This window comes from Rana temporaria, chromosome 6, assembly GCF_905171775.1.
Source record: "Rana temporaria chromosome 6, aRanTem1.1, whole genome shotgun sequence".
Lineage (NCBI taxonomy): Eukaryota > Metazoa > Chordata > Amphibia > Anura > Ranidae > Rana > Rana temporaria.
Window position 1 is genome coordinate 136,170,945 of NC_053494.1, and position 24,334 is coordinate 136,195,278.

At 44.6% G+C, this 24,334-nt stretch overlaps 1 protein-coding gene across 1 annotated transcript in view; it reads right to left on the minus strand.

Annotated features, from left to right (window-relative positions):
* The window catches only part of UBE2G2 (ubiquitin conjugating enzyme E2 G2), a 96,042-nt gene that overhangs the window by 40,295 nt on the left and 31,413 nt on the right, over window positions 1–24,334 (minus strand). The window contains exon 2 of the mRNA XM_040357417.1: window positions 10,779–10,814. Coding sequence (XP_040213351.1) covers window positions 10,779–10,814 — 36 coding nt within the window. The remainder of the gene's footprint in view (window positions 1–10,778; window positions 10,815–24,334) is intronic.

Sequence of the window (24,334 nt, forward strand, 5' to 3'; positions counted from 1 at the left end):
GAAGCGGCCGCAAAACGACCCTGTCCTTATGCAATAATAAATAAGGTGCCTTACATGACAAGGCTGCCAACTCCGACACCCTTCTGGCGGATGCCATGGCCACCAGAAACACTAGTTTCCTAGTCAAAAGGACCAAAGGAATCACGGACAAGGGCTCAAAGGGCTGCCTTTGCAAGGCCGATAGAACCAAATTTAGATCCCAAGGATACAGGGGAGCTTTAATCGGGGGATTCACCCGAATAACACCTTGTAAAAAGGATTTCATTAAGGAATGGGCAGCCAACGATCTCTGGAAGAAGACCGACAAGGCAGACACCTGCCCCTTGATTGTGCCGACCGCCAAACCTTTTTCCACTCCCAACTGTAAAAACTCCAGGATTCTCCCAATAGTATATTTGCGGGGATCCCATTTCCTGGTTTCACACCAGGTAATATAGGCCTTCCACACCCTATAGTATATTAACCTGGAAACTGGTTTTCTTGCGTTTATAAGGGTAGAAACGACCTGCCCTGAAAGGCCTCTGTTTCTGAGAATCAGGGACTCAGCCGCCAGGCCGTTAAATTTAGGGCCTGTAAGGCAGGGTGGTAGAATGGCCCTTGTGAGAGGAGGTCCGGACGTAGAGGGAGGACCCAAGGCTCCTCTACGGTCATCCTTTTTATCAAGGAGTACCAAGGTCTTCGGGGCCACGCTGGGGCCACTAGAATCGCTGGCTTGCGTTCCCTTTGAATTCTGTGAAGAAGACGGGGTAGCATCCGTATTGGAGGGAAGGCATAGATTAGCGCAAACTGATGCCAAGGACACACCAAGGCATCTGTCCCGCAGGCCAATGGATCCCTCGTTCGAGAGACAAAGTTTGCTACTTTGGCATTGAATCTGGACGCCATTATGTCCACCTCCGGAGTACCCCACTTCCGGCAAATGACCTGGAACACTTCGGGATGGAGGGACCACTCCCCTGGGGACATCTGTTGGCGGCTGAGGAAGTCCGCTTGCCAATTGTCCACCCCGGGGATAAAGATAGCTGAGATGCAGGGGACATGGGCTTCTGCCCATGAAAAGATCCGATCTACCTCCCTTTGGGCTGCCTGACTCCTGGTGCCACCCTGGTGGTTTATATAAGCTACGGCAGTGGCATTGTCGGATTGTACCCTTACTGGGGAGCCCTGCAGAACCTCCGTCCAGCCCAAAAGAGCCAACCGAGCTGCTCGGATCTCTAAGACATTTATGGGTAGGGCTGATTCTGCCCTTGACCATTTCCCCTGTAGGGTTAAATCGTCTAGGACTGCACCCCAACCTGATAGGCTGGCGTCCGTGGTTACTATCCTCCATGAGGGGGGATTGAACGATCTTCCTTTCAGAAGATTTTTTGTGACTAGCCACCAACACAGGCTCTGCCTTACCGCATAGGGAAGGGAAATGGGAAGATCCAAGGCCTGGAGTCTTTTGTCCCAGGCCGCGAGAATTGCTCTCTGTAGCCTCCGAGAATGGATCTGGGCATAGGGCACTGCCTCGAAGGTGGCCACTAGCTTTCCCAACAGGCGCATGCAGAGGCGTATAGATGGCCTTGTGCTGCTTAGGACTATGTGGATTAACTCCCTTATCGAGTCCACTCTGGACTGGGGCAGGAAGATCCGTTGTTGTCTTGTATCTAAAATCAGACCTAGATACTCCAACCTTCTTGTGGGCTGTAAAGCCGATTTGTCCCGGTTTAGAACCCAACCCAGGGACTCTAGGCAGTTTACTGCTAGCAACACTGCCCGATTTAGACCGGCCGCTGAGTGGTCGACTACCAGAAGATCGTCTAGGTAGGCCATGATCAGAATGCCCTGTTCCCTTAGGATGGCTAATACGGGGGCCAGGATCTTCGTAAAAACCCGAGGGGCCGTGGCTAGTCCGAACGGAAGAGCCACGAACTGATAATGCCGATAGTTTAGGGCAAAACGCAGATACCTGTAATGGCCTGGGAAAATCGGAACGTGCAGGTATGCGTCCTTTATATCGATGGAGGCCAAGAACTCCTTTCCTTGGAGGGCGGCCACCACCGAACGAATGGACTCCATTCGAAAAGACCGGACTCTTAAAAAGCGGTTTAATAACTTTAGGTCCAGAATAGGCCTGACGTCGCCGTTTGGCTTCGGGACAACGAAGAGGTTTGAGTAAAACCCTTGTCCTTGCTCCCCTGCTGGTACTTCCATAATCACTCCTTGAGATAGGAGTCGCTCTAGGGCGGACAGAAGCGATGCCTGTCTCTGAGGGTCGCCTGGAAGTCTTGACATTTGAAAGTGAGGAGGGGGGAACTCCCGAAACTCCAGCTTGTACCCCTGAGTTACTGAGGACAGAACCCATTGGTCGGTAACTTGGGCCCCCCACAACTCCGAGAACAACCGGAGTCTTCCCCCCACTCGAGAGAGTGGGGGCGCCCCTTCACAAGGCTGCCTTAGGGGCAGCCTTAACCGGCTTACGGTTCCACGGTCTCTTGTTCCCTGCAGCTTGCCCCTGGGGCCTGTTTGCAGCTGCGCGTCCAGGAGGCCGTCGATACTGCCTAGAGAATGAGGGCCCTGGAACTGGAGAGGTTGGGCGCTTAAAAGAGGGACCTCGGAACCTTTTCTTAACCGGCAAAAGGGTGCTCTTACCACTAGAGATCTTTTGAATATATTTGTCAAGATCTTCTCCAAACAATCTCTCTCCTTGAAAGGAGAATCCTGTAAGGAGTTTTTTGCAGGGGGTTTCTGCAGACCAGTTCTTTAACCAAAGTAATCTTCTCATGTGGACCAAATACAGGGATAGGCGGGACGCCTGTTGGATTGAATCCTTGATAGCGTCTACCGCGAAACATAAGGCTCTAGGTAGATCGGCTAAGTCCTGAGCCTGTTGAGCCGGGAGGTCCTTTAGGGCCTGCTTGGCCTGGTCTTTTAAAGCCTGGCAGACGCCAATGGCAGCTACAGCTGGCTGGACCACTGCCCCCGCTGTGGAAAAGGATGCCTTTAGTAAGGTCTCAAGCCTTTTATCCACAGGATCTTTGAACATGTGAATATTGTCCACTGGACATGTTAAAGCTTTATTGACACATGATATGGCTGCGTCAACAGTGGGGACAGCCCATTTTTTTGAAAACTCCTCCTCTAAAGGGTACATAACTGCGAACCTTTTAGGAGGCAAAAAAATCCTGTCTGGCTTAACCCAGTCCTGAAATATCAGGTCCTTTAACAAAGGATGGACCGGGAACACCAGGTTGGCTTGGGGCGCTTTTAGGGAGCCCAATGAGGACACAGCGGAGGCCAGAGGCTGAGGCAAAGGCATTTTAAAAGCTGACCGCACCATATCCGTTAAGGACTGAACCCACAATTTTTCTGCGTGAGAAGCTGAAAAAGGTTCTTCTATAGTAGAATCTTCAGAACCCAAATGGTCCAGATGATCCTCAGCCTGGTCTCCTGTATCATCCAATTCCTCAGTGGAAAGGACATCTTCCTCAGGAGATTCAAACCTGGGAGACGGGGACCTAGCCCGCTTCTTCCCGGATAAAGAGGCCGTAATAAGAGCGGCCATCCTCTTTTCAAATCCACCCAAGGTGGAGGCTAACATCTCTTCCGTGACATAGGAAGGAGTTGGTTGAATAGGGCCCGCCATAGCACCTAGCAACCCCGATGGCTCACCCAGGGCAGCAACCTCCGGATCCTCCGGGGAGGTAGGGGCAGGTGGATTCTGGGAAATATCCTCCGAGCCCGATGGGGAACCCTTCGGCTTTTTAACACCTTTAGCATTTTTAGCGTTCCCTGCACCCTTAGGAGCCATAATAACAAATCTGAGATACTCCGCTAATATACAACTAACTGTAATAGCTGGAGAAAAACACACATTTAAATAAATGAGGAAAAAAATTTAGGCTAGGGTAATGTTAGACAGAAACTAAACTTCCCAAAACCTAACAAGAGATAGCAATATTGAGCCCCAAGGGCTTAATCATATCCTAATATTGCTTCCCTTAATGCTGGGCTAAGAGAGTACCAAATACTAAGTACTCTGACTGCTACTTAGTACACCGGCTTTTCAGAGAAAAATATGAGCTTAAACAGCTCTTTAGCAAGGTGTGTACAAAAAAACGGCCACTAGGTGTCACTGTGTCAGCATAACATAGGCAAACCTATCCTGCTCAGCTCAGCATCGCTGCTCCGTGTCCCTTCACAGCCTTCAGCAAACTGACAGGCTAAATAGAGTTTTTCCCTCTGATGTACAGAGGGGAGGGAACTCCCTGGGCGTCCCCCGCCCCTCCACGCAGCGTCGGCGCCTATAACAGTGCGCGCGCACGCGCGCGCGCGCTCCCGACGCCGCTCTCAGGAAGCAGGAAGCAGAATCCATGTGGGGAGAGGAGCCCGGGAGCTGCTGGAGACACACAGACATCAGGAAGTAAGTAATTTAAACCTGACATGCTCCCTTTTACATTTCATGGAGCTAAACACCTTGTAGCAGCAGCAGCAGTCTATTAGCCCAGCCAGAGGAACAGTATACCTGGGTGTTTGAGCCATCCAGTCATGCAGACTTTGTGGTTTCTCTTTTAGCCCATGCACAGAGGCATAAAAAAGGCTTTTCCCCAGAGTCCCCTGTGGGGAGCCCACTGACAAACCAAGTTCCGTAGGCCCCCCGCTTACCTTTCCACGCCGCAGGGTATTGCTCATGCAAGAGGCCCAATCTTCCCCCTTCACCGTGGGTATGGTCATAGACCTTCAGGGACCGGGGTCCAAGTCAGGAACACCACACACCTGGACCTATACAGCACTACTGGCAGCAGGTATTCATAGGTTAAAAAACCCAGTCCTGGAACCCAGAGTCCAGCCCTCCAAGGAGAGGCATTATAGGCAAAACCCCATCCACGAATTGGGGCCCGGGTACCGTCCACTTTGGCTATGAAGCACCTTGGACGGATCCGGTCGGCTGGCCCTGGTCCCAAGGACAAACTGCAGGCACAACCTTCAACGTGCACCAACACCTAAGACACTGGCGAAAAAACTGAGGTACTCCCACTATGGGTGGGGGTTATATAGGGAGGGAACTTCCTGTCGGAGAGTGCCAGTGTCCATCACCTGAAGGTACACTATATAACCCATATGTAATGGCTATGCTGCTCTGTGTCCCGTGATGTACGATAAAGAAATAACAAACATGTTATACTTACCTGCTCTGTGTAGTGGTTTTGCACAAAGCAACTCTGATCCTCTGTTTCTCAGGTTCCTCTTCTGTGCTTCTGGCCCCTCCCTGCTGTCGAGTTCCCCCACAGCAAGCACCTTGCTATGGGGGCCCCAAAGTTGAGCTGCAGCTCCCTGTGTCGATTCAGTCACAGAGCCGCGGACTGCCTCCTTTCTCTCCTCACTGGCTGGTTGACTTTACCTAACAGCAGCGGGAGCCAATGGTGCCGCGCCGCTGTCTCAGCCAATGAGGAGGGGAGTCCCAATCAGCCGAGACACACCTGTCACATTGTTGGATCTAGATGGGGCTCAGGTAAGTATTGGGGGCTGCCTCACACAGAAGGCTTTTTTTTTTTTTTTTTTATAATTATATATTTATTTATTTTTCTTTCCATATTATACATAAGAGTAACGACTGGGCAAATACATAAAAAATATATACATTCATCTTATCAAAATATACATTCACCCTGGCCCATCACTTCCCACTTTAATACATCTTTCCACTTTAACCCTCCCCTAATCCTCACTCTCTCTCTATCTCATAGACAGGTACAAAACCCACCCTATCCCAGCTTCCCACTAAGGCCCCTTTCAGACTGAGGCAGGAGCTGCGGTGGCGGTATAACGCCGCTAAAAAGAGCGGCGCTATACCGCCGGGATTGCCGCGGGATTCGGCCGCTAGCGGTGCGGTATTAACCCCCGCTAGCGGCCGATAAAGGGTTAATACCGCCCGCAATGCGCCTCTATAGAGGCGCATTGCGGGCGGTATTGCCGCGGTTTCCCATTGTTTTCAATGGGAAGGAGCGGTGAAGGAGCGGTATACATGCCGCTCCTCTCACCGCTCCAAAGATGCTGCTGACAGGAGATTTTTTTGTCTCCCGCCAGCGCATCGCCTCAGTGTGAAAGCCCTCGGGCTTTCACATTGAGTCTGCAATGAAGGAGTTTTTCAGGCGCGATAGCAGCGCTATTTTTAGCGCTGTACCGCCTGAAAAACTCCTCAATGTGAAAGGGGCCTAAGCGAACACAAAAAAAAGGGGGGGTCGAAGTTTATCCTTCACACTATGCTTTTTATCTTAACCGCTTCCTGCCCGGCGTATTGTCAAATGACGGCCGCAGGAACCTATCGTCCCTCCGGGCGGCCGTCATATGATGTCCTGGGATTCCCAGTGTGGAGCGTGCGCACTCGCCGCATCACTGGGGACCCGATGTGCGTGCCCGGCGGCCACGATGTCCGCCGGGCACCCGCGATTGCTCGTCACAGAGCCAGGGACGTGGATCTCTGTGTGTAAACACAGAAATCTACATCCTGTCAGGCAGAGGAGACCGATGGTGTGTCCCGTGTACATAGGGACACCAATCGGTCACCTCCCCCAGTCAGTCCCCTCCCCCACAGTAAGAATCACTCCCTAGGGAACACATTAACCCCTTGATCGCCCCCTAGTGTTAACCCCTTCCCTGTCAGTCCATTTATACAGTAATGATTGCATATTTATAGCACTGTTCGCTGTATAAATGTGAATAGTCCCAAAATAGTGTCAAAAGTGTTCAATGTGTCCGCCGCAATATCGCAGTCCTAACAAAAATAGCAGATAACCGCCATTACTAGTAAAACAAAAAAAATTATAAAAATAAATAAAACGATCCCCTATTTTCTAGGCGCTATACCTTTTGCACAAACCAATTAATATACGCTTATTGCGTTTTTTTTTTAACCAAAAGTATGTAGAATACGTATCGGCCTAAACTGAGAACATTTTTTTTTTTTAATTGGATATTTATTATAGCAAAAAAATATTGTTTTTTTTTTTTTTTAATTGTTGCTCTTTTTTTGTTTATAGCAAAAAAACGCAGAGATGATCAAATAAAACCAAAAGAAAGCTCTATTTGTGGGGAAGAAGGGACGTCAATTTTGTTTGGGAGCCACGTCCACGCAATTGTCATTCAAAGCGTGACAGTGCTGAAAGCTGAAAATTGGCCTGGGCAGGAAGGGGTGAAAATGCCCGGTATTGAAGTGGTTAAATTAAGATAATAAACCTTCTGCCTTTACAACCACTTTAAAACAAAAAAATAGGCTGCAATACTAAATTTAACCTAAATCTATCCCATAGTTTGTGGATACTTTTGCGCAAACCAATCAATATACGCCTATTGCGATTTTTTTTTTACCAAAAATAGGGATTTTCTTGGGATATGTATTATAGCAGAAGGTAAAAAATAATTGGTTGTTTTTTTTTTTCCAAAATTGTCGGTCTTTTTTTCTTCATAGTGCAAAAAATAAAAACCGCAGAGGTGATCAAATACCACCACAGAGAAGCTCTATTTTACAGTGTTGCACGACCATGCAATTGTCAGTTAAAGCAATGCAGTGCCGTATCGCGAAAAATGGCCTGGTCATTAAGGGGGCAAATCCTTCTGTGGCTGAAGTGGTTAAACAGTATAGGCACTTGTTTTTAATGTTTTACATAGCTATAACTGCATATGGGGTAGGGTTGCCCCGATACCACTTTTTTGAGACCGAGTACAAGTACAGAGTACAAATACCGATACTTTTTTTCAAGTACTCGCCGATACCGATTACCGATATTTGTTTTAATTTCATGTGACAGTGGCAGTATTTTTTTTTACCGTGCTTTCTTTTTTTTTTATGGGGGGGGGGGTGGATTGTCAGTGTGTTTTTTTTATTTCATTTTTATTATTTTTTAAAATATTTTTTTTTTTATTTAGTGCAATTTTTTTTCTTTTTCATCAGCCCTGTTGGGGGGTCTTTGGTGAGATATCAGGGGTCTTAACATACCCCTGACATCTCCCCTTCAAGACAGAGAAAGGGATTAAGGACACAGATTCCCCAGTCCCTTTCTCTGCAGCCTCAGCTAATATGAATGGAGAGAAGCTCCATTCCATTCTGAGGACAGCACGGAGGGGGACAGCACGGAGCATGGAGGGGGACAGCATGGAGCACAGAGGGGGACAGCACGGGGACAGTCAGCGGTGATCAGTGCGGCTTTGGGGGGAGTTACAAGCACCGATCACCGCTGTATAACTTTAACTATAGCAGCTGAAAAGGGGGCAGATCAGTGCTTGCAACTCCCCTGCCGCACCGATCACCCTGACTGCCCAGGTATCGGGTGAAGCATCGGAGCATTTCCCCGAGTACAAGTACTCAGGGAAATGCTCGGTATCGGTACATCCCTAATAAGGGGCTCAGTGTGAAGTGATCTAGCAGGACTTATTTTTCTGACTAAAGTTCCACTTTAAAGGGTAAGTTTACCTTTGTACACTTTTTTTCCCAGATACAAATTTTTTTTATGAAATGCAATCAATCAGTAATCACCCTTTTTACTAAATACACAATATACAATCAGATTGCATAGTGTATGGCCATGTTTATGTACCTATAATTACTAGCTGCGCTTTCCGTGCCATCAATTGTTAACGGCACACCAAACACAGAAGCAAACACACATTTTGCCATGTGAAAAAAAATGTGAGAAAACAAGGGGCAAATTCTTCTTCTTTGGGACGATTGCTGTGTGTAGGACAGCCCATTCAGGTGGATGGGCTGCCCTATGTGCCCTAATGCTCCAAAGCTGCATTTGCGAATGCAAGTTCCCGCTATGCAGAGTTGAGAACGGGGCTTGAAAGCTGAGTGTTTCTGTCCACTTCCTCCTATGTACTTGTATAAAGATGGCCATATACACTATGCAATCCAATTGTGTATTTAGTGAGAAGGGTGATCACTGATTGATTGCATTTCATTAAAAAAATCTGGGAATGGGAGGGTGGATGATGCAGAGTGTGTGTTAATAAGATCAGCTGGTCAACTCCTCCCTGTGTCACGACCTAAAGTCTGATCAGGAAGAAGACATTACAAATGGAAACGTCTGGAAACATGGATTAGGACAAGAAAAGTAAGTGACTGTAGATTTAATGGAAAGCTTTGATATTTTTGCAAAAAAAGTACATAAATGCTATATTGGTGCATAGGGGAGCTGGAATTGTACAAAGGTGAACTTAAACTTTAACTGCTTGCCAACCAGCCGCCATCATTATACTGCGGCAGGTTATAATTCCTGTGAGCCTTCGTAGCTGTACGTCAGTCCTTTGAGTGGGGATAGCAAATCGTAAAAGAAAGAAAAAAGAAAACAAATCCAAAGACGAAAAAAATAATATTAATTATTTTTTACATCCTGTCCCTGATCATCGCCCAACACTGTACTGTACTGGTGACAGTATGTAAAAAAAAAAAAAAAAATGTTGATTGTTTTTTTACTTTTAATTTCTTAATTTCCAAATAATTGAGACAAAAATTAAGAACTTCAAAAAAATCGCTATGCCTCTTACTAAAAACCTTGGACTGTACTTTCCATAAATGGGTCATTTGGGGTTATTTGTACTGTCCTGGTGTTTTCGGGCCTCAAGGATAGAGATTGGGTGTTAGTATTCAGGTCTAATCAATTTTCAGGTATATACAGTATACTATAGTTTGTGGATTCTGTTACTTTACTACTGAGTATATAATAAATATTGATTTGGGTAATTGTCACACAAAAAATGTAGCAGGATACACGTTGACCTAAATTTATGAAGAAAGATTATTTATTTGAACATTTTTATAAAAGAAACAAACAAAACGTGTTTTCTTTCCTCAAAAATGTTGGTCTTTTTTGTTTTGAAAAAAATAAAAAACCCAGTGGTGATCTGAATGGTGTACAGTATTTTTTTGATCTAGTGTACAGCGCTGAGGGTCATCTGCATTCCAGCATTAGAGCTCTCTTGAATGTCCCTACAAGAGATTGCTTCCAGCATATTAGCATAACACAGTGCGCTGGAAGTTATTTTAACTTTCATTTTCAGTTCAGTACATCTTGGAAAGGAAAAGCTGACACCGATATGTAAGTGAAGCTTAAAGTGGTATAAGGGTCCTTTCACACGCGCGGACTGTTTTTTAGATCAGTTTTTTATCATCAGTTGATCCATTTTTTTAATCAGTTTTTCACCTGTTTTTCATCAGTTGTCATCCGTTTTCTTTTTTTGTTAGAACTTTATTTTTATTACATATTTTGATGAAAAACGGATGTTAGCGGATCGGATGTTAAGCGGATAGTCCGCTAACATCCGTTTTTCATCCGTTCCGTTTTTTTGACGGAAGAAAAATAGGGTTTTCTTCCGTTCAAAAAAACGGAGCTTAACGGAGACGGATGTTAACGGACGTTAGCGGATGCTCATCCGCTAACGTACGCTATCCCATTGGAAAGCATTGCAGTCCGTAAACGGACGTATGACAAAACGGACGAACGGTCCGCACGTGTGAAAGGACCCTTAAACCCAAAAGCAAACAATTATATGACAGCTTTCCAATTTTTAGATGTGGTGGCTGCATTCGTTATCTTTTAATAGGCTTTCATTCTTCTATTTTCACCTTTTAATAATTGCTTGTATTGCGAAACACTCGTTAACCGCGTTACTCCCAATCCGAGGTTCCACTGTACATAAATTTTTGGTTTTGGGTGTAATACCACTTTAGGCGTGGTAATCTTGGAAATACAACTTCTATGGATGAAATCTTAAACATAAGTTCAGCAATGAAGACTTACCAGCCACAATCCCTTCTGGTGGGTTTAATGTCAGCTCTGAAAATAAACACACAAATAGGTAAATTAGACCAGTGGTAATTCTTTGTTGACATGACAAGTAAAAAATTATTCTGAGAACTTTAGACTGGTGACTTTAGACATTAATGAATTCAATTGGTCAATGTCGGTGTAAATGTGAATCTGAGGTGTAATTTTTTTTTTTAAATACTATCTTTGAATTCTAGTATGTTGGCTTTCATAAAAAAAAAAAATCTTTGAAAAGAAGATATATACTGTATTTATTGGCGTATAACACTCACTTTTTTACCCTGAAAATGGAGGGTAAACTGTGCCTGCGTGTTATACGCAGGGGGCTGTGGGAAGTTTTTTCCTGAAACTTAAATTTAGGGTGCGTGTTATACGCCGATAAATACGGTAGTTACATGTCCCAATCTAATCTTTCTGATCTTCAATAGCAATGGTGTCTGGAAGAATCCTCTTTGAGCGGATCCACCTGCTCAACGAGGGATCTGTCTACTGATCCCTGCTGAGCAGGCGATTGACAGGTCTGTGTCCACTCCATTATTCAGAGCAGACAAAGACACAACCTGCCCTTCTCTATGGGGCCGTCGGATGGAAATGGATTGTCTGTCAGTTTCCATCCAATCCGATGAATGGTTGGGGACCAGATTCCCATCTATCTGTTTTTAGTGGAGTGGACAGGATCGGATGCCGGCAGGTGTCAGCAGGCACATGTCCGCTGACATCAGCCGCTCTATAGAGATCTATGGATGGTCCGAATGGTCCAACTGAAAATCTGGCAGGTGGACCCGATCTGTCCGTCATAGTGGGAGAGCACATTTTGTGTCTCGTTTTTTCTGTGACGTGCAAAGGGTAGCCTGTTGATTTCAATTGGCTGCACTACATGTGGCTAATGAGACATTTTGGCATTTTTGGAGGTTGCGTGTTTGCAGCATTTTTTTTCACATGGCAAAATGTGTGTTTGCTTCTGTGTTTGGAGTGCCATTAACAATTAATGACACTAAAAGCACATCTAGTCATTTTAGGCAATACACTATGCAATCTGATTGTATATTGTGTATTTAGTGAGAAGGGTGATCACTGATTGATTGCATTTCATAAAAAAAACATGCAGCTGGGAATGGGAGGGTGGATGATGCAGGGTGCGAATATGGTCAGCTGGTCAACTCCTTTCTGTATCATGACCTACAATCTGTAAGGAAGAAAGACATTACTAATGAAAATGTCTGAAAACGTGGATTAGGACAAGAAAGGTAAGTGACTGTAGATTCAATGGAAAGCTTTAATATTTTTGCAAATAAAAGTACATGAATGTTATATTGGTGCATAGAGGAGCTGGAATTTAGGGGAAAAAAAGTGTACAAGGGCAAACGTACCCTTTATAGTCTTTTTTGTTGGCTAACAGGCAGGTTATTTTATGACAACCCTATCAGTATCTTCTGTCATAAATGCTTTCTCCCATCTGTCAGCCATCACGTACTCTGAGCAGCACATGTACAGTACCCAGGTTGTGCCACGATGATGTGACTCCCATGCACATGTGTGACTTCACCATGGCTGAACAGCCGAAACCTGGAAGGAAGACGGAAGAGCGAAGATGGAAGTGCCCTGGACCTGCAAGATCGGGGGCAGTGCAGCATCGGAAGGCCCATTAGGAAAGGTAAGTCTGCCATAATGTGCTAACATGGGGTGCATGCTAGCAAATTATGATGTAACCCACCTGGGGGCCAATATATTTAAATGAAAAAATACTTTACTACCCCTTTATTATGTGTGGATAGTCCTTGTCATGATTTTTACAAAATAAAGAACATACAAGTACATACAATACATCTCCTTGCCTATCATTTTTCTAATACACATAACGCAGTTTGTGGAAGCACAGGAAGAAGAATGTTGTCATACAATGTTTTGCTCGATAATGAGCTGGCACAGAACACAGAAATTTCAAAGACTAGAGCCTACTCTCTTACCCACATCCCATTTATAATTACTATTTTGAAGTTGTGCCTTGTTTACCTCTATTATTAGTAGAGGGGCTTTGTGTTCATGTGGTTTCTACCTTCAAACCTTTTCCCTGGATCTTTGAAGTTTGGAGATGTCGTGACTTAATAGCCACAATACTAAAGAATGGATAAACTCATAAGACAAGCGATGGAGTCAGCTGTTTGTCACTCAGCTGCGGGACATAAGCGTCAGACCTCTGACTCAGAGGGTGCAATGCAACAAGGCTGGACAGTTACAAATGTAACCATACTTATACCAGATGGAAGTCTTTAGATATAAAGCAGCAGCCCGTGACAGACAGAAAAAAAGACGGCTGACCTAAAAGTAACAATCAGTCTGAGTCTGAGTTTAATTATAAGGGGCTACATTAGCAAATATATCCTCTCCTTTGTAAAAAAAAAACTTCTACAAGGGTAAATGGAGCCTTCCTCGCTTATAACTATGTAGCTGTACAAAAAATTGATAATATAAAAGAAAAACAAACAAAGCAAGATAAAAGGATTTGCAGGACACAATAACCTATTTAAAAGTTTTGGACAGTATTTTTTTACATATGTCCTATTGGACAAAAAATAAAACTGCAAATATTCTTTTTGGTTTAGTCTGTAAATTATGAAATATGACTTATTTAACCACTTCAATACAGGGCATGTTCACCCCTTTCCTGCCCAGGCCAATTTTCAGTTTTTAACGCTGTTGCATTTTCAATGACAATTGCGTGGTCATGCTACACTGTTCCCCCACAAATAGAGCTTTCTTTTGGTGGTATTTGATCACCTCTGCGGCCTTTATTTTTTGCGCTATAAACAAAAGAAGAGTGGCAAGTTTGAAAAAAAACACAATATTTTTTAGTTTTTGCTATAATAAATATCCCAATTTTAAAAAAATATCTAAAAAAAATTTCCTCAGTTTAGGCCGATAAGTTCTCTTCTACATATTTCTGGTAAAAAATAAAAAATAAAATAAAAAAAAAAGCAATAAGCGTATAATTTATTGGTTTGGCAAAAGTTATAGGCCCAGATTCTCAATGGCGTTACGACGGCGCAACACCATTTGCGCCGTCGTAAGTCCCAATCTGGCCCTGGGTATCTATGCGACTGATTCTTAGAATCAGTTACGCATAGATACCCATTAGATCTGACAGGCGTAAGGCTCTTACGCTGTCAGATCTTAAATGCAATTTTTTTTCCCGCCGCTAGGTGTCGCATTGTCGTTTTCCCCGTCGTCTATGCAAATTAGGTAATTACGCGAGATTCCCGAACATACGCGCGGTCAACGCTGAGAATTTACGACGTTTCCGTAGCTTAAGCGACGCGTAAAGTTGCCCCTGCTATTATGAGGGGCAACCAATGTTAAGTATGGCCGTCGTTCCCGCGTCGAAATTTAAAAAAATTACGTTGTTTGCGTAAGACGTCCGTGAATGGCGCTGGACGCCATTTACGTTAACGTCTAAGCAAATGACGTCGGGGCGACGTCATTTAGCGCAATGCACGTCGGGTAATTTACCCGACGGAGCATGCGCAGTACGCTCGGCGCGGGAGCGCGCCTAATTTAAATGGTGCCCGCCCCATTTGAATTGGGCGGGCTTGCGCCGAGCGCTTTTACGATACACCGCCGCAAGTTTACAGGTAAGTGTTCTGAGAATCAGGCACTAACGCTGTAAACCTGCGGCGGTGTAACGTAAATCACATACATTACGCTGCCCAGGAGCAACGTAATTGTATGAGAATCTGGGCATAGTGTCTACAAAATAGGGGATTGATTTATGGCATTTTTATTATATATTTTTTTACTAGTAATGGCGACGATCTGCGATTTTTATCGTGACTGTGACATTGCGCAGACATATCGGACACTTTTGGCACTATTTTGGGACCATTCACATTTATACAGCGATCAGTGCTAGAAAAACAGCACTGATTACTATGTAAATGTCACTGGCAAAGAAGGGGTTAACACTAGGAGGCAATCAAGGGGTTAAATGTGTTACCTGGGGAGTGATTCTAACTATAGGGGGAGGAGACTGGATCGGGCGCCCGGCGAACATCACAGCTGTAGTTACAGACAGAAGAACAGGAAGTGAGGATTTCTCAGAAGTAATAAGGACATTTAAAAGCAAAATCGAAAGATCAGGTAAGTGAAGGAAGACTGCACTAAGGTAAAAGAAAGTTATGTTTTACCTTTACAACCCCTTTTATCTTGGTATTATCAAACCACAGGACATGGTTCCAGTAATGTCCTTAGTCTGTCTTCAGCAAACTGTTTGCAGGCTTACTTGTGCATCATCTTTAGGAGAGGATTCCTTCTGGGACGACAGCCATGCAGACCAATTTGATGCCGTGTGCAGCATATGGTCTGAGCACTGACAGGCTGACCCCCCCCCCCCCCTCTGCAGCAATGCTGGCAGCACTCATATGTATATTTTCCAAAGATAACCTCTGGATAAGACATTGAGCACATGCACTCAACTTCTTTGGTTGACCATGTTCTGAGCGGAACCTGTCCTGTTAAACCACTGTATTGTCTTGGCCACCGTGCTGTAGCTCAGTTTTAGGGTCTTGGCAATCCTCTTATAGCCTGGCCATCTTTATACAGAGCAATAATTATTTTTTTCAGATCCTCAGTGAGTTGTTTGCCATGAGGTGTCATGTTGAACTTCTGGTGACCAGTATGAGAGAGTGAGAGCGATAACGCCAAATTTAACACACCTGCTCCCCATTCACACCTGAGACCTTGTAACACTGAGTCACATGACACTGGGCCCAATTAGGAAATTTTCACTTAGGGGTGTACTCACTTTTATTGCCAGCGGTTTAGACATTAATGGCTGTGTGTTGAGATACTTTGAGGAGACAGCAAATTTACACTGTTATACAAGCTGTACACTCACTACTTTACATTGTAGTAAAGTGTCATTTCTTCAGTGTTGAAATTATGCCAGCACACCATGGATTGACAAACGGTAGTGTCCAAACAAATAGTTTATTGCATGATCACAACATAAGAACATGAGAAGAGTGCCACGTTTCGAAATCATGCAGGACCTATTCGTCAGGCTCTATCACATGCCTGACGAAGGGGTCCTGCGTCACTCCGAAAGGTGGCACTCTTCTTATGTTGTGATCATGCAATAAACTACCTGTTTGGACGCTACCGTTTGTCGATCCATGGAACCAGTATCCAGCTGGTTGTTGCTGCAGCACCCAAACTTTGACTATAGGGTCCCCAAACGGTAATTTGTACACCTCTTACTGCTGTTTAAAGCTCTGAATTGCTGGTGAATTGGTGATTTGATTTATGGACACAAATGTTCTGTCTTTGTTTACTGTAACCTTTTCTTCTTTCATTGATTGAAAATTCTTATTTCAATAAAAAGAGATTATACACAAAAAAAAGAAGCACTGACTAAAACAGTTTAGCAATGGGTCTTAAGTTGCTCTAATCATTTGTCATTCTGCAACTACTCTGGCTACCCTTTATACAGGAGGGAAACTGCTTTTGCTGGATCTGCCAAACACCTATTTTTGGGCAGTTTCTCCCATTCTACTTTGCAGGACCTCTAAAGCTCCATCAGGTTGGATGGGGAGCGTCAGTGCACAGCAATTTTCAGATCTCTCCAGAGATGTTCAAACAGGTTTAAGTCTGGGCTCTGGCTGGGCCACTCAAGGACATTCAGTTGTCCCATAGCCAGGCCTTTGCTATTTTGGCTTAGGGTCATTTTCCAGTTGGAAAATGAACCTTCGACCCAGTCAGAGATCCAGAGTGCTCAGGAGCAGGTCTTAACCCTGGATGTCTCAGTACATTGCTGCATTCATCTTTCCTTCAATCCTGATTAGTCCCCCAGTTCCTGGCGCTTAAAAACATCCCCACAGCATGATGCTGCCACCACCATACTTCCCTATAGGGATGGTATTGGCCAAGTGATGAACGGTGCCTGGTTTCCTCCAGACATTACGCTTGCCATTCAGGCTAAAGAGTTCAAGCATTGTTTCATCTGACCAGAGGATTTTGTTTCTCCGAGAGTCCTTCAGCTGCCTTTTGGCAAACTTCAGGCGTGCTGTCATGTGCCTTTCGTCTGGCCATTCTACCATATATGCCTGATTGCTGCAGAGATGGTTGTTCTTCAGGAAGGTTTTCCCATCTCCACAGAGAAAAGCTGGAGCTCTGTCAGAGAGACCATCGGATTCTTGGTCACCTCCATGACTAAGGCCATCCTCCACCGATCGCCTATGTTTGGCCGGGCAGCCCACTCTAGGAAGAGTCCTGGTGGTTCCAAACTTCTTCCATTTACAGATGGAGGCTACTTTGCTCACTGGGACCTTCAATGCTGCAGATTTTTTTCTGTACCCTTCTCTGTCTTGATACAATGCTTTGTCGAAAGTCTGCAGACAATTCCTTGGACTTCATGGCTTTATTTGTGCTCTGACATGCACTGTTAACTGTGGAACTTATATAGACAGGTGTGCCTTTTCAAATCATGTCCAATCAACTGAATTTACCACAGGTGGACTCCAATCAATTGTAGAAACATCTCAAAGATGATTGGTGGAAACAGGATGCACCTGAGCTCAATTTTGAGTGCCATGGCAAAGGCTGTGAATACTTAGGTATGTGTAATTTTTTAATAAATTTGCAAAGATTTATAACAAACTTTTTTCACACTGTCACTATGGGGTATTGTTTGTATAATTTTCAGGAAAATAATAATATATTTTGGAATAAGGCTGTAACATAACAAAATGTTAGAAAAGTGAAGCACTGTGAATACTTTCCAGATGCACTTTGTTTTATGGCCAATGTGCTGGTAGAGGGGAAGTAGGATAATAAAAAACATAAGCACATATTTTAGATTTTCATTTGTTTCATTGAAGATATCTGTACCTATTTATCGCTAGATTTATAAACCTCTTTCTGAAATAAAATAATAATAATTATAATATGGATATACACATTGTGGCACCAGCAATGGACGCTTCTGCTAATATCAAGGCCAAGCTAGGATAAATCAGCTAGTGCTATGTTGGAAGCAGCAGCACTCTTGCAAAGTTTTAGATAAAAGGCATTCCAATTAGAGAGGTTGTACTTTAAACTGGTCACGTCATAAGCTTACTATATTCAAAACATCTTCTTAAACCTGGCTAATCCTCCATCAGGAAGATTCTTTGTGATCTTAAGGCTCCAACCTCTCTATTTCCAGCCCCCAGCTTAACAATCTAGTCACATGTATCTATAAGGAGAGTTATCAGTTTCAAATTTGCATTATCTTTGTAGTGTTAACACAGTTCTAAGTCAGACAGCATATCCGTAATTTAATAGATAAAGTGGAACACGGTAGTGTCCAAACAAGTAGTTTATCGCATGATCACAGCATAAGAACATAATGGATGAGTTGCCTAGGTGGCAAGGTGATGGAAGCATGAAGTGGAACAGGAAGTACCTGTCAAAAATAGGAACCCTACCCCCCCACCAAAAAAATAAACGATATGCCAAATGTGGCATGTAAGGGGGCGAGGAATGCTTAAGGGTCCTTTCACACTAGCGGACCGTTCGTCCGCTCATTACAAGTCCGTTAACGGACTTGTAATGAATCCCTATGGGAACGCGTCCGTTAGCGGATGGAGCATCCGCTAGCGTCCGCGTCAGTCGGGATCCGCTTTTCCGAACGGAAGAAACCCTATTTTTCTTCCGTTCGGCGGAGCGAAACTGATGCAGACGGACAGACGGTCCGTCTGCATCAGGTTCCCCATAGGGGACAGCGGAGCAGAGACAGGGCGGTCCCTGCACTGTGTGCGGGGACCGCCCTATCCGCCGACAGCTGAGCGGGGATCCCCGCTGAACCGACGGAGACACACGGAGCAGACCCGGAAACGGTCCGCTCCGTGTGAAAGAGCTCAAAAGCGGAAGTTCCACTTTTGGGTGTAACTCTGCTTTAAGACAGATCAGAATATTGTGTATTATTAACCCATAGGCCACATCTTGGTATTTACCATACATTCTATGATGATATACCCCTCCCTGCGGTATCCGGTATACGTGGATGATCAGATCTTAGTTAGTTGGGCATGCAAGGCCATCACGAATAGACTTCTTACTTACAGTTTTTGCAAAGTAATTGGCTTAATTTCCTCATTCAATCGAGGTAGGAACCAAGCCTCTGGGGAACTCTTTCCAGGATGGGGGGATGCTCTGTGTTCTTGTTTGCTATCTAGCCAAAGATTTGTTGATTATTTACATACATGCATTGAATTATGTTTATGTATAAAATTGACACCACGCCCTATCCTGAAGAAGCCTCATGATGAAACATGTTGAAACAGACGATTTCAACATGTCCATCCATATGGATTTGTACACAGACCTTTAAAGTCCTGTATCCCATTGCCCTCTGTATTTTTATCCACCTGTTTGCACATTTTTTTTACAATGTCCAGTGAGCAGTGCATATGCACAGGTTATGTCATCTCGGCCTGCCTAATCAAAAATGTCCCAATCCTGAAGAAAACTGAATAAAGATGCTGAAAGGATAGTTAAAGAATGTTACCATGCTGGAGCAAAGGCAAGTATTTGTGGACTCTAGGTCTGCTGCAACACTGTGAATTTGAGCAGTTTAAAAGTTTGACATTTCTACACATCCCTGAATTGTAGAACATCCCGTATTTCTCTCTCGTATGTGTCTCAGTAGGAACAAGACTTGGCGTCTGAGATAGATCCGGCCTTCCGTAGCAAAATGCTCCTTTACCACTGCTATCCTAGAGGCGGCATACAAAGTGTTTCTGTGGTGGTACTAGGTCCCATGCCATTCCTATTTCTGGTGAACGCTGCTTCTGAAGTTGTGGCCATACATACTTGGTGGATTTGTCCAGGATTGAGAGGATTTTGGTCTAAAGTTTTTGGCCTCCTATACAATCTGTTCCACTTGACTATCTGTAAGGAAGCTAAATTTGCACTGTTGCATTGCCCTATCCCAGGCCTCTATGCCCATCAGCAAAAGTTGGCATCTTACTTATTTTTGTCATCAAAAGAACAATTGTCCAGGCCTGGAGGAAACCCACTGTCCCCTTTCAGGGAGTTGGAGACCATATGACTGCTTTGATGCTTAACAAACAAATGTCGAGCATCCTCAAGGATACGTTTGCTTGAATTTGGGTTCAGTATGCCTTTCCCTCACTTCCTCCAGCTAGCCTTGGACATCTTTGTTCGACCCATCTAATGATCCAGAGTCCATATTCCTATCACCCTCATCCCCTCTCTCCTTTTCTCAATTTTTTTTCTTTCCGTTTTCTTCCTTCGGGGCTCCCGCCTCTTCTTACTCTCGTCTTGGTTTCTTTGCAGGTTAGAACGTTTAGAGGCAAAAAAAAGAAAGTTTCTGGATTGCATTTCTGAGAGGAGCTGTTTTCTGGCAGAAATGCTAAACGCTTATACAAAAGCGCTCTATATGAGCATTTTTTTGGCCAAAAGAACTGCCATTTTTTTTACACCCAGTGTGCATGGACCCTTAAAATGTGTTTTCACATATAACTGCTTTGATGTATGACCATCAGCCCTGGAAAAGCAGCATTTAAACTGGGAGAATTACAAATTTGGCTGGATACAATAATAAATCCTTTAGAGAGATAAGGCAGCTCACAATATCCATGGTATTTTTAGCTGTTTACCTGGAGCACAGCTTTAAGTGCATGCTGGAAATAGAAAAGTCTACTTCAAGCCTGTGCGCTTTCATAGTGTTTATATGGCAGTACATGGATGTTTGGCTCAGAACAGCCAGGTTGGATAGTCACAGCTTATATAAAACTAGAGAGAAAGCTGGAGAGAAAAATGTTGGACAAGACTCATCACCTGGTTAGGTGCGCATTTGCAAAATTACTCCATTCATGAACATGCACACAGGGGTAGATTCACGTAGAATGGCGTATGTTTGTGCGGGCGTAACGTATCCTATTTACGTTACGCCTCCGCAACTTTTACAGGCGGCGTAGCGTAAATAGGCCGACGTAAGCCAGCCTAATTCAAATTGTGAAGAGGTGGGCGTGTGTTATGTAAATTAACCCTGACCCGACGTGATTGACCCTGTGCCGTCCATGGAATTTCCCAGTGTGCATTGCTCCAAAGTATGCCGCAAGGACGTCATTGGTTTCGACGTGAACGTAAATGACGTCCAGCCCCATTCACGGACGACTTACGCAAACGACGTAAATTTTTCAAATTTTGTCACGGGAACGACGGCCATACTTAACATTGGTACGCCACATATACGCCTCATATAGCAGGGGTAACTTTACGCTGGGAAAAGCCTAACGTAAACGGAGTAACAGTACTGCGTCGGCCGGGCGTACGTTCGTGAATTTGCGTATCTGGCTGATTTACATATTCTAGGCGTAAATCAGCGTACACGCCCCTAGCGGCCAGCGTAAATATGCAGTTAAGATCCGACGGCATAAGAGACTTACGCCGGTCGGATCTAATAGAAATCTATGCGTAACTGATTCTATGAATCAGGCGCATAGATACGACCGGCCAGACTCAGAGATACGACGGCGTATCTGGAAATACGCCGTCGTATCTCCTTTGTGAATCTACCCCACATTTGCTAACCTCTTGCCACAAAGTGATAGGTGTCATTTAGAAGCCATTGGGGCATTTATAAAATCTACAGGCTAGAAAGGGGACATTTTTTTAAAGTAGGTATTTGTTTGTTCTGGTACACATTTACAATATCTAGATATGGCAATTCTAAATCCTATATTGCAAAGCAAATAATTAGCAAGATCTGTACTATGGGGTTGATTTATTAACTCTACAGAGTGCAAAATCTGGTGCAGCTGTGCATGATAGCCAATCAGCTTCTAACTTCAGCTTGTTCAATTAAAGGAGAAATATAGCCAAAGCTTTTTAGGCTATACTACTCCTGTGGATCACAGGAGTGCAGTTTATTATGCACTTCTGTGATTCATTTTCAGCTGACAGCAGGTTGAAGCCTGCTGTCGGCTGACATCACAGAGCTGGTCCAGGCTCTGGAAAAATCCAGAGCATACGCTCGGATCCACTCAGAAGCCTGGATGATTGACACCTGGCTCAGCCTCTCAGCGATCTGCCAGGTGCCTGAACCAGCCCCTTCCACCCCATAAACAGCCCCGCACTTCAGTGACAGTCATGGCTCCCTGCTCAGAGAAGAGGGGAGAACTGAGTGGTCTAAGCCGGCAGAGGACAGATGCAGTATAACCTACGTGAGTATAAATGTTTTTTTTTTTTCACAAGAAAGAGTATAAATGTTTTTTAGATACTATTGTGTATCTATAACCACCTACCCCTGAAGGATAATTACGCAATATTTTGAAACGTGTTGGGTACTATTCTGGTCTTGGTTCTACCATTGACAGAGAATTGTGGTTATCTAAATTTAGAAACATTATGGGCCAGATTCAGAAAGGATTTACGGCGGCGTATCTCCAGATACGCCGTCGTAAGTCCGTATCTTGGCGCCTGATTCAAAGAATCAGATACGCCAGAATTTGTCTAAGATACGACTGACGTAAGTCTCTTACGCCGTCGTATCTTAGGTGCATATTTACTCTGGCCGCTAGGGGCGCTTTCGTATATTTCCGCATCGAATATGCAAATGAGCTAGATACGCCGATTCACCAACGTACTTGCGCCCGGCGTATTAAAATAGGTTACGTTCACGTTGACTAAGCATTGAGCCGCGTAACTTAGGGAAAAAATTTGACGTGATACTGAGCATGCGCGCGCATGCGCCGTTCGTTAGGCGCGTCATTTACGTGGGGTCACGATTAATTTCCATACAACACGCCCCCTACCAGCCTACTTTGAATTACGCAGGCTTACGCCGGCCCATTTACGCTACGCCGCCGTAACTCAGGGCGCAAGTTCTTTGTGAATACGGTACTCGCCTCTCTAAGTTATGGCGGCGTAGCGTATATGAGATATGCTACGCCCGCCTAAACTTAAGCCATTCTTTCTGAATCTGGCCCTATGTATTTACTGTAATCACATCAATGTGTTTATGTTTTAATTCTGCATCATAATCTATTAATATTTCCAAACAATACATTTGTACCCTTTTAAACAAATAATTCTATTTCCTTGCAGTCAATGCCCTAAAAAGTCCCACTAGAGGGTTTTTCTGTAAATTTGTCACTTGGGGATGTGGGCATCCTCTCCTAGCCCCTTTCACAGCAAGCTGTAATCAATTTGTACAATCACAGTGGGTGTCAGCAAAAGGGCATGCATGCACATGCCCTAAAACCTGGAGGCAGGCTAGTATGTCACGTTACCTGCACGGGCTGCCCGCCCACAGTACATTGTGGACAGGCGGTTCGGAAGTGGTTAATGCTGAGAATGCATTAGAGTTAAACATTATTTTAGCTTTTATAACCACTTTAACCAAGCTGACAGCCGCAAGCAATGAGTCAGAGGGCTACATGTGCCCCAATGCCACCAGTCTGACAGGCCCGGATTTGTTTTATGTCACAATTAAAAATAAATCACATCCACACAGTATTCACTTTCTTACAAAACCACAGGAACATTATCATATTTCTCCTATTTATACATTGCTGAATAAAAATGTGCTCATGGATAGAGTGGAGAGGGATTTGAACCCCTGTTTTTATTGCGGTCTGTGTCCCCGCTAAGGAGAGCCACCCTCTCTATTTGTCCTGTTTACCGTTATCACCAAGATCAAATGCAAGGAAAAAGACAAAATTTGGGATATCACTAAAACAGGAATGGAGGGGAAATGTTCCAATGGGGACACTAGTTCTGGTATCTACCAGGGATTTTAAAGCGGTGTTCTGCCCCAAATAAAAAAAAATAAAAGCAAGCAGCCACACATACTGCAGATGCTGGCTTTTAATAATAGGACACTTACCTGTCCTGGAGTGCAGCGATGTCGGCACCACAGCTGAAGTTTCCATCATCTGTCGGGTGCTGTCGCCGTCATTGCGGGTAAAGGTACCTGGCAATGTAGCCTTTTGGCTTCGCCCCGGTAACCCTACTACGCATCTGTGTGGCCCGCTCCTCTCTCCTACTGGCCCGGGAGAAGGAGGAGGAGGTGGACTTAGCCGTGACATCACCACCCACAGCTGAGGCTCCCAGAAGTGGGAAAGGATACCTGTCAAAGACAGGTATCCTGTCTCCCCCCCAAAAGGTAGGCTTCGCGCATTCGCAGTAGGGAATCGGGGCTGTGAGCCCAAAAGGCTTCACTGCTGGTTTCCCTCACCATAATTGGCGGTGGCAGCACCCGAGAGCCGGTCTGAAAATCGGCCGGGCGTGCCGACATCATGGGATCCCTGGACAGGTAAGTGTCCTAATATTAAAAGTCAACAGTTACAGTGGGCCAGATTCACAGAAAAAGTACGCCGGAGTATCTGCTGATACTCCGGCATACTTTCAAATTTGCCGCGTTGTATCTTTATTTGTAATTCACAAACAAAGATACGACGGCTTTTGGCTAAGATCCGACAGGCGTACGGCTTCGTACGCCTTCGGATCTTAGGTGTAATTTTCCG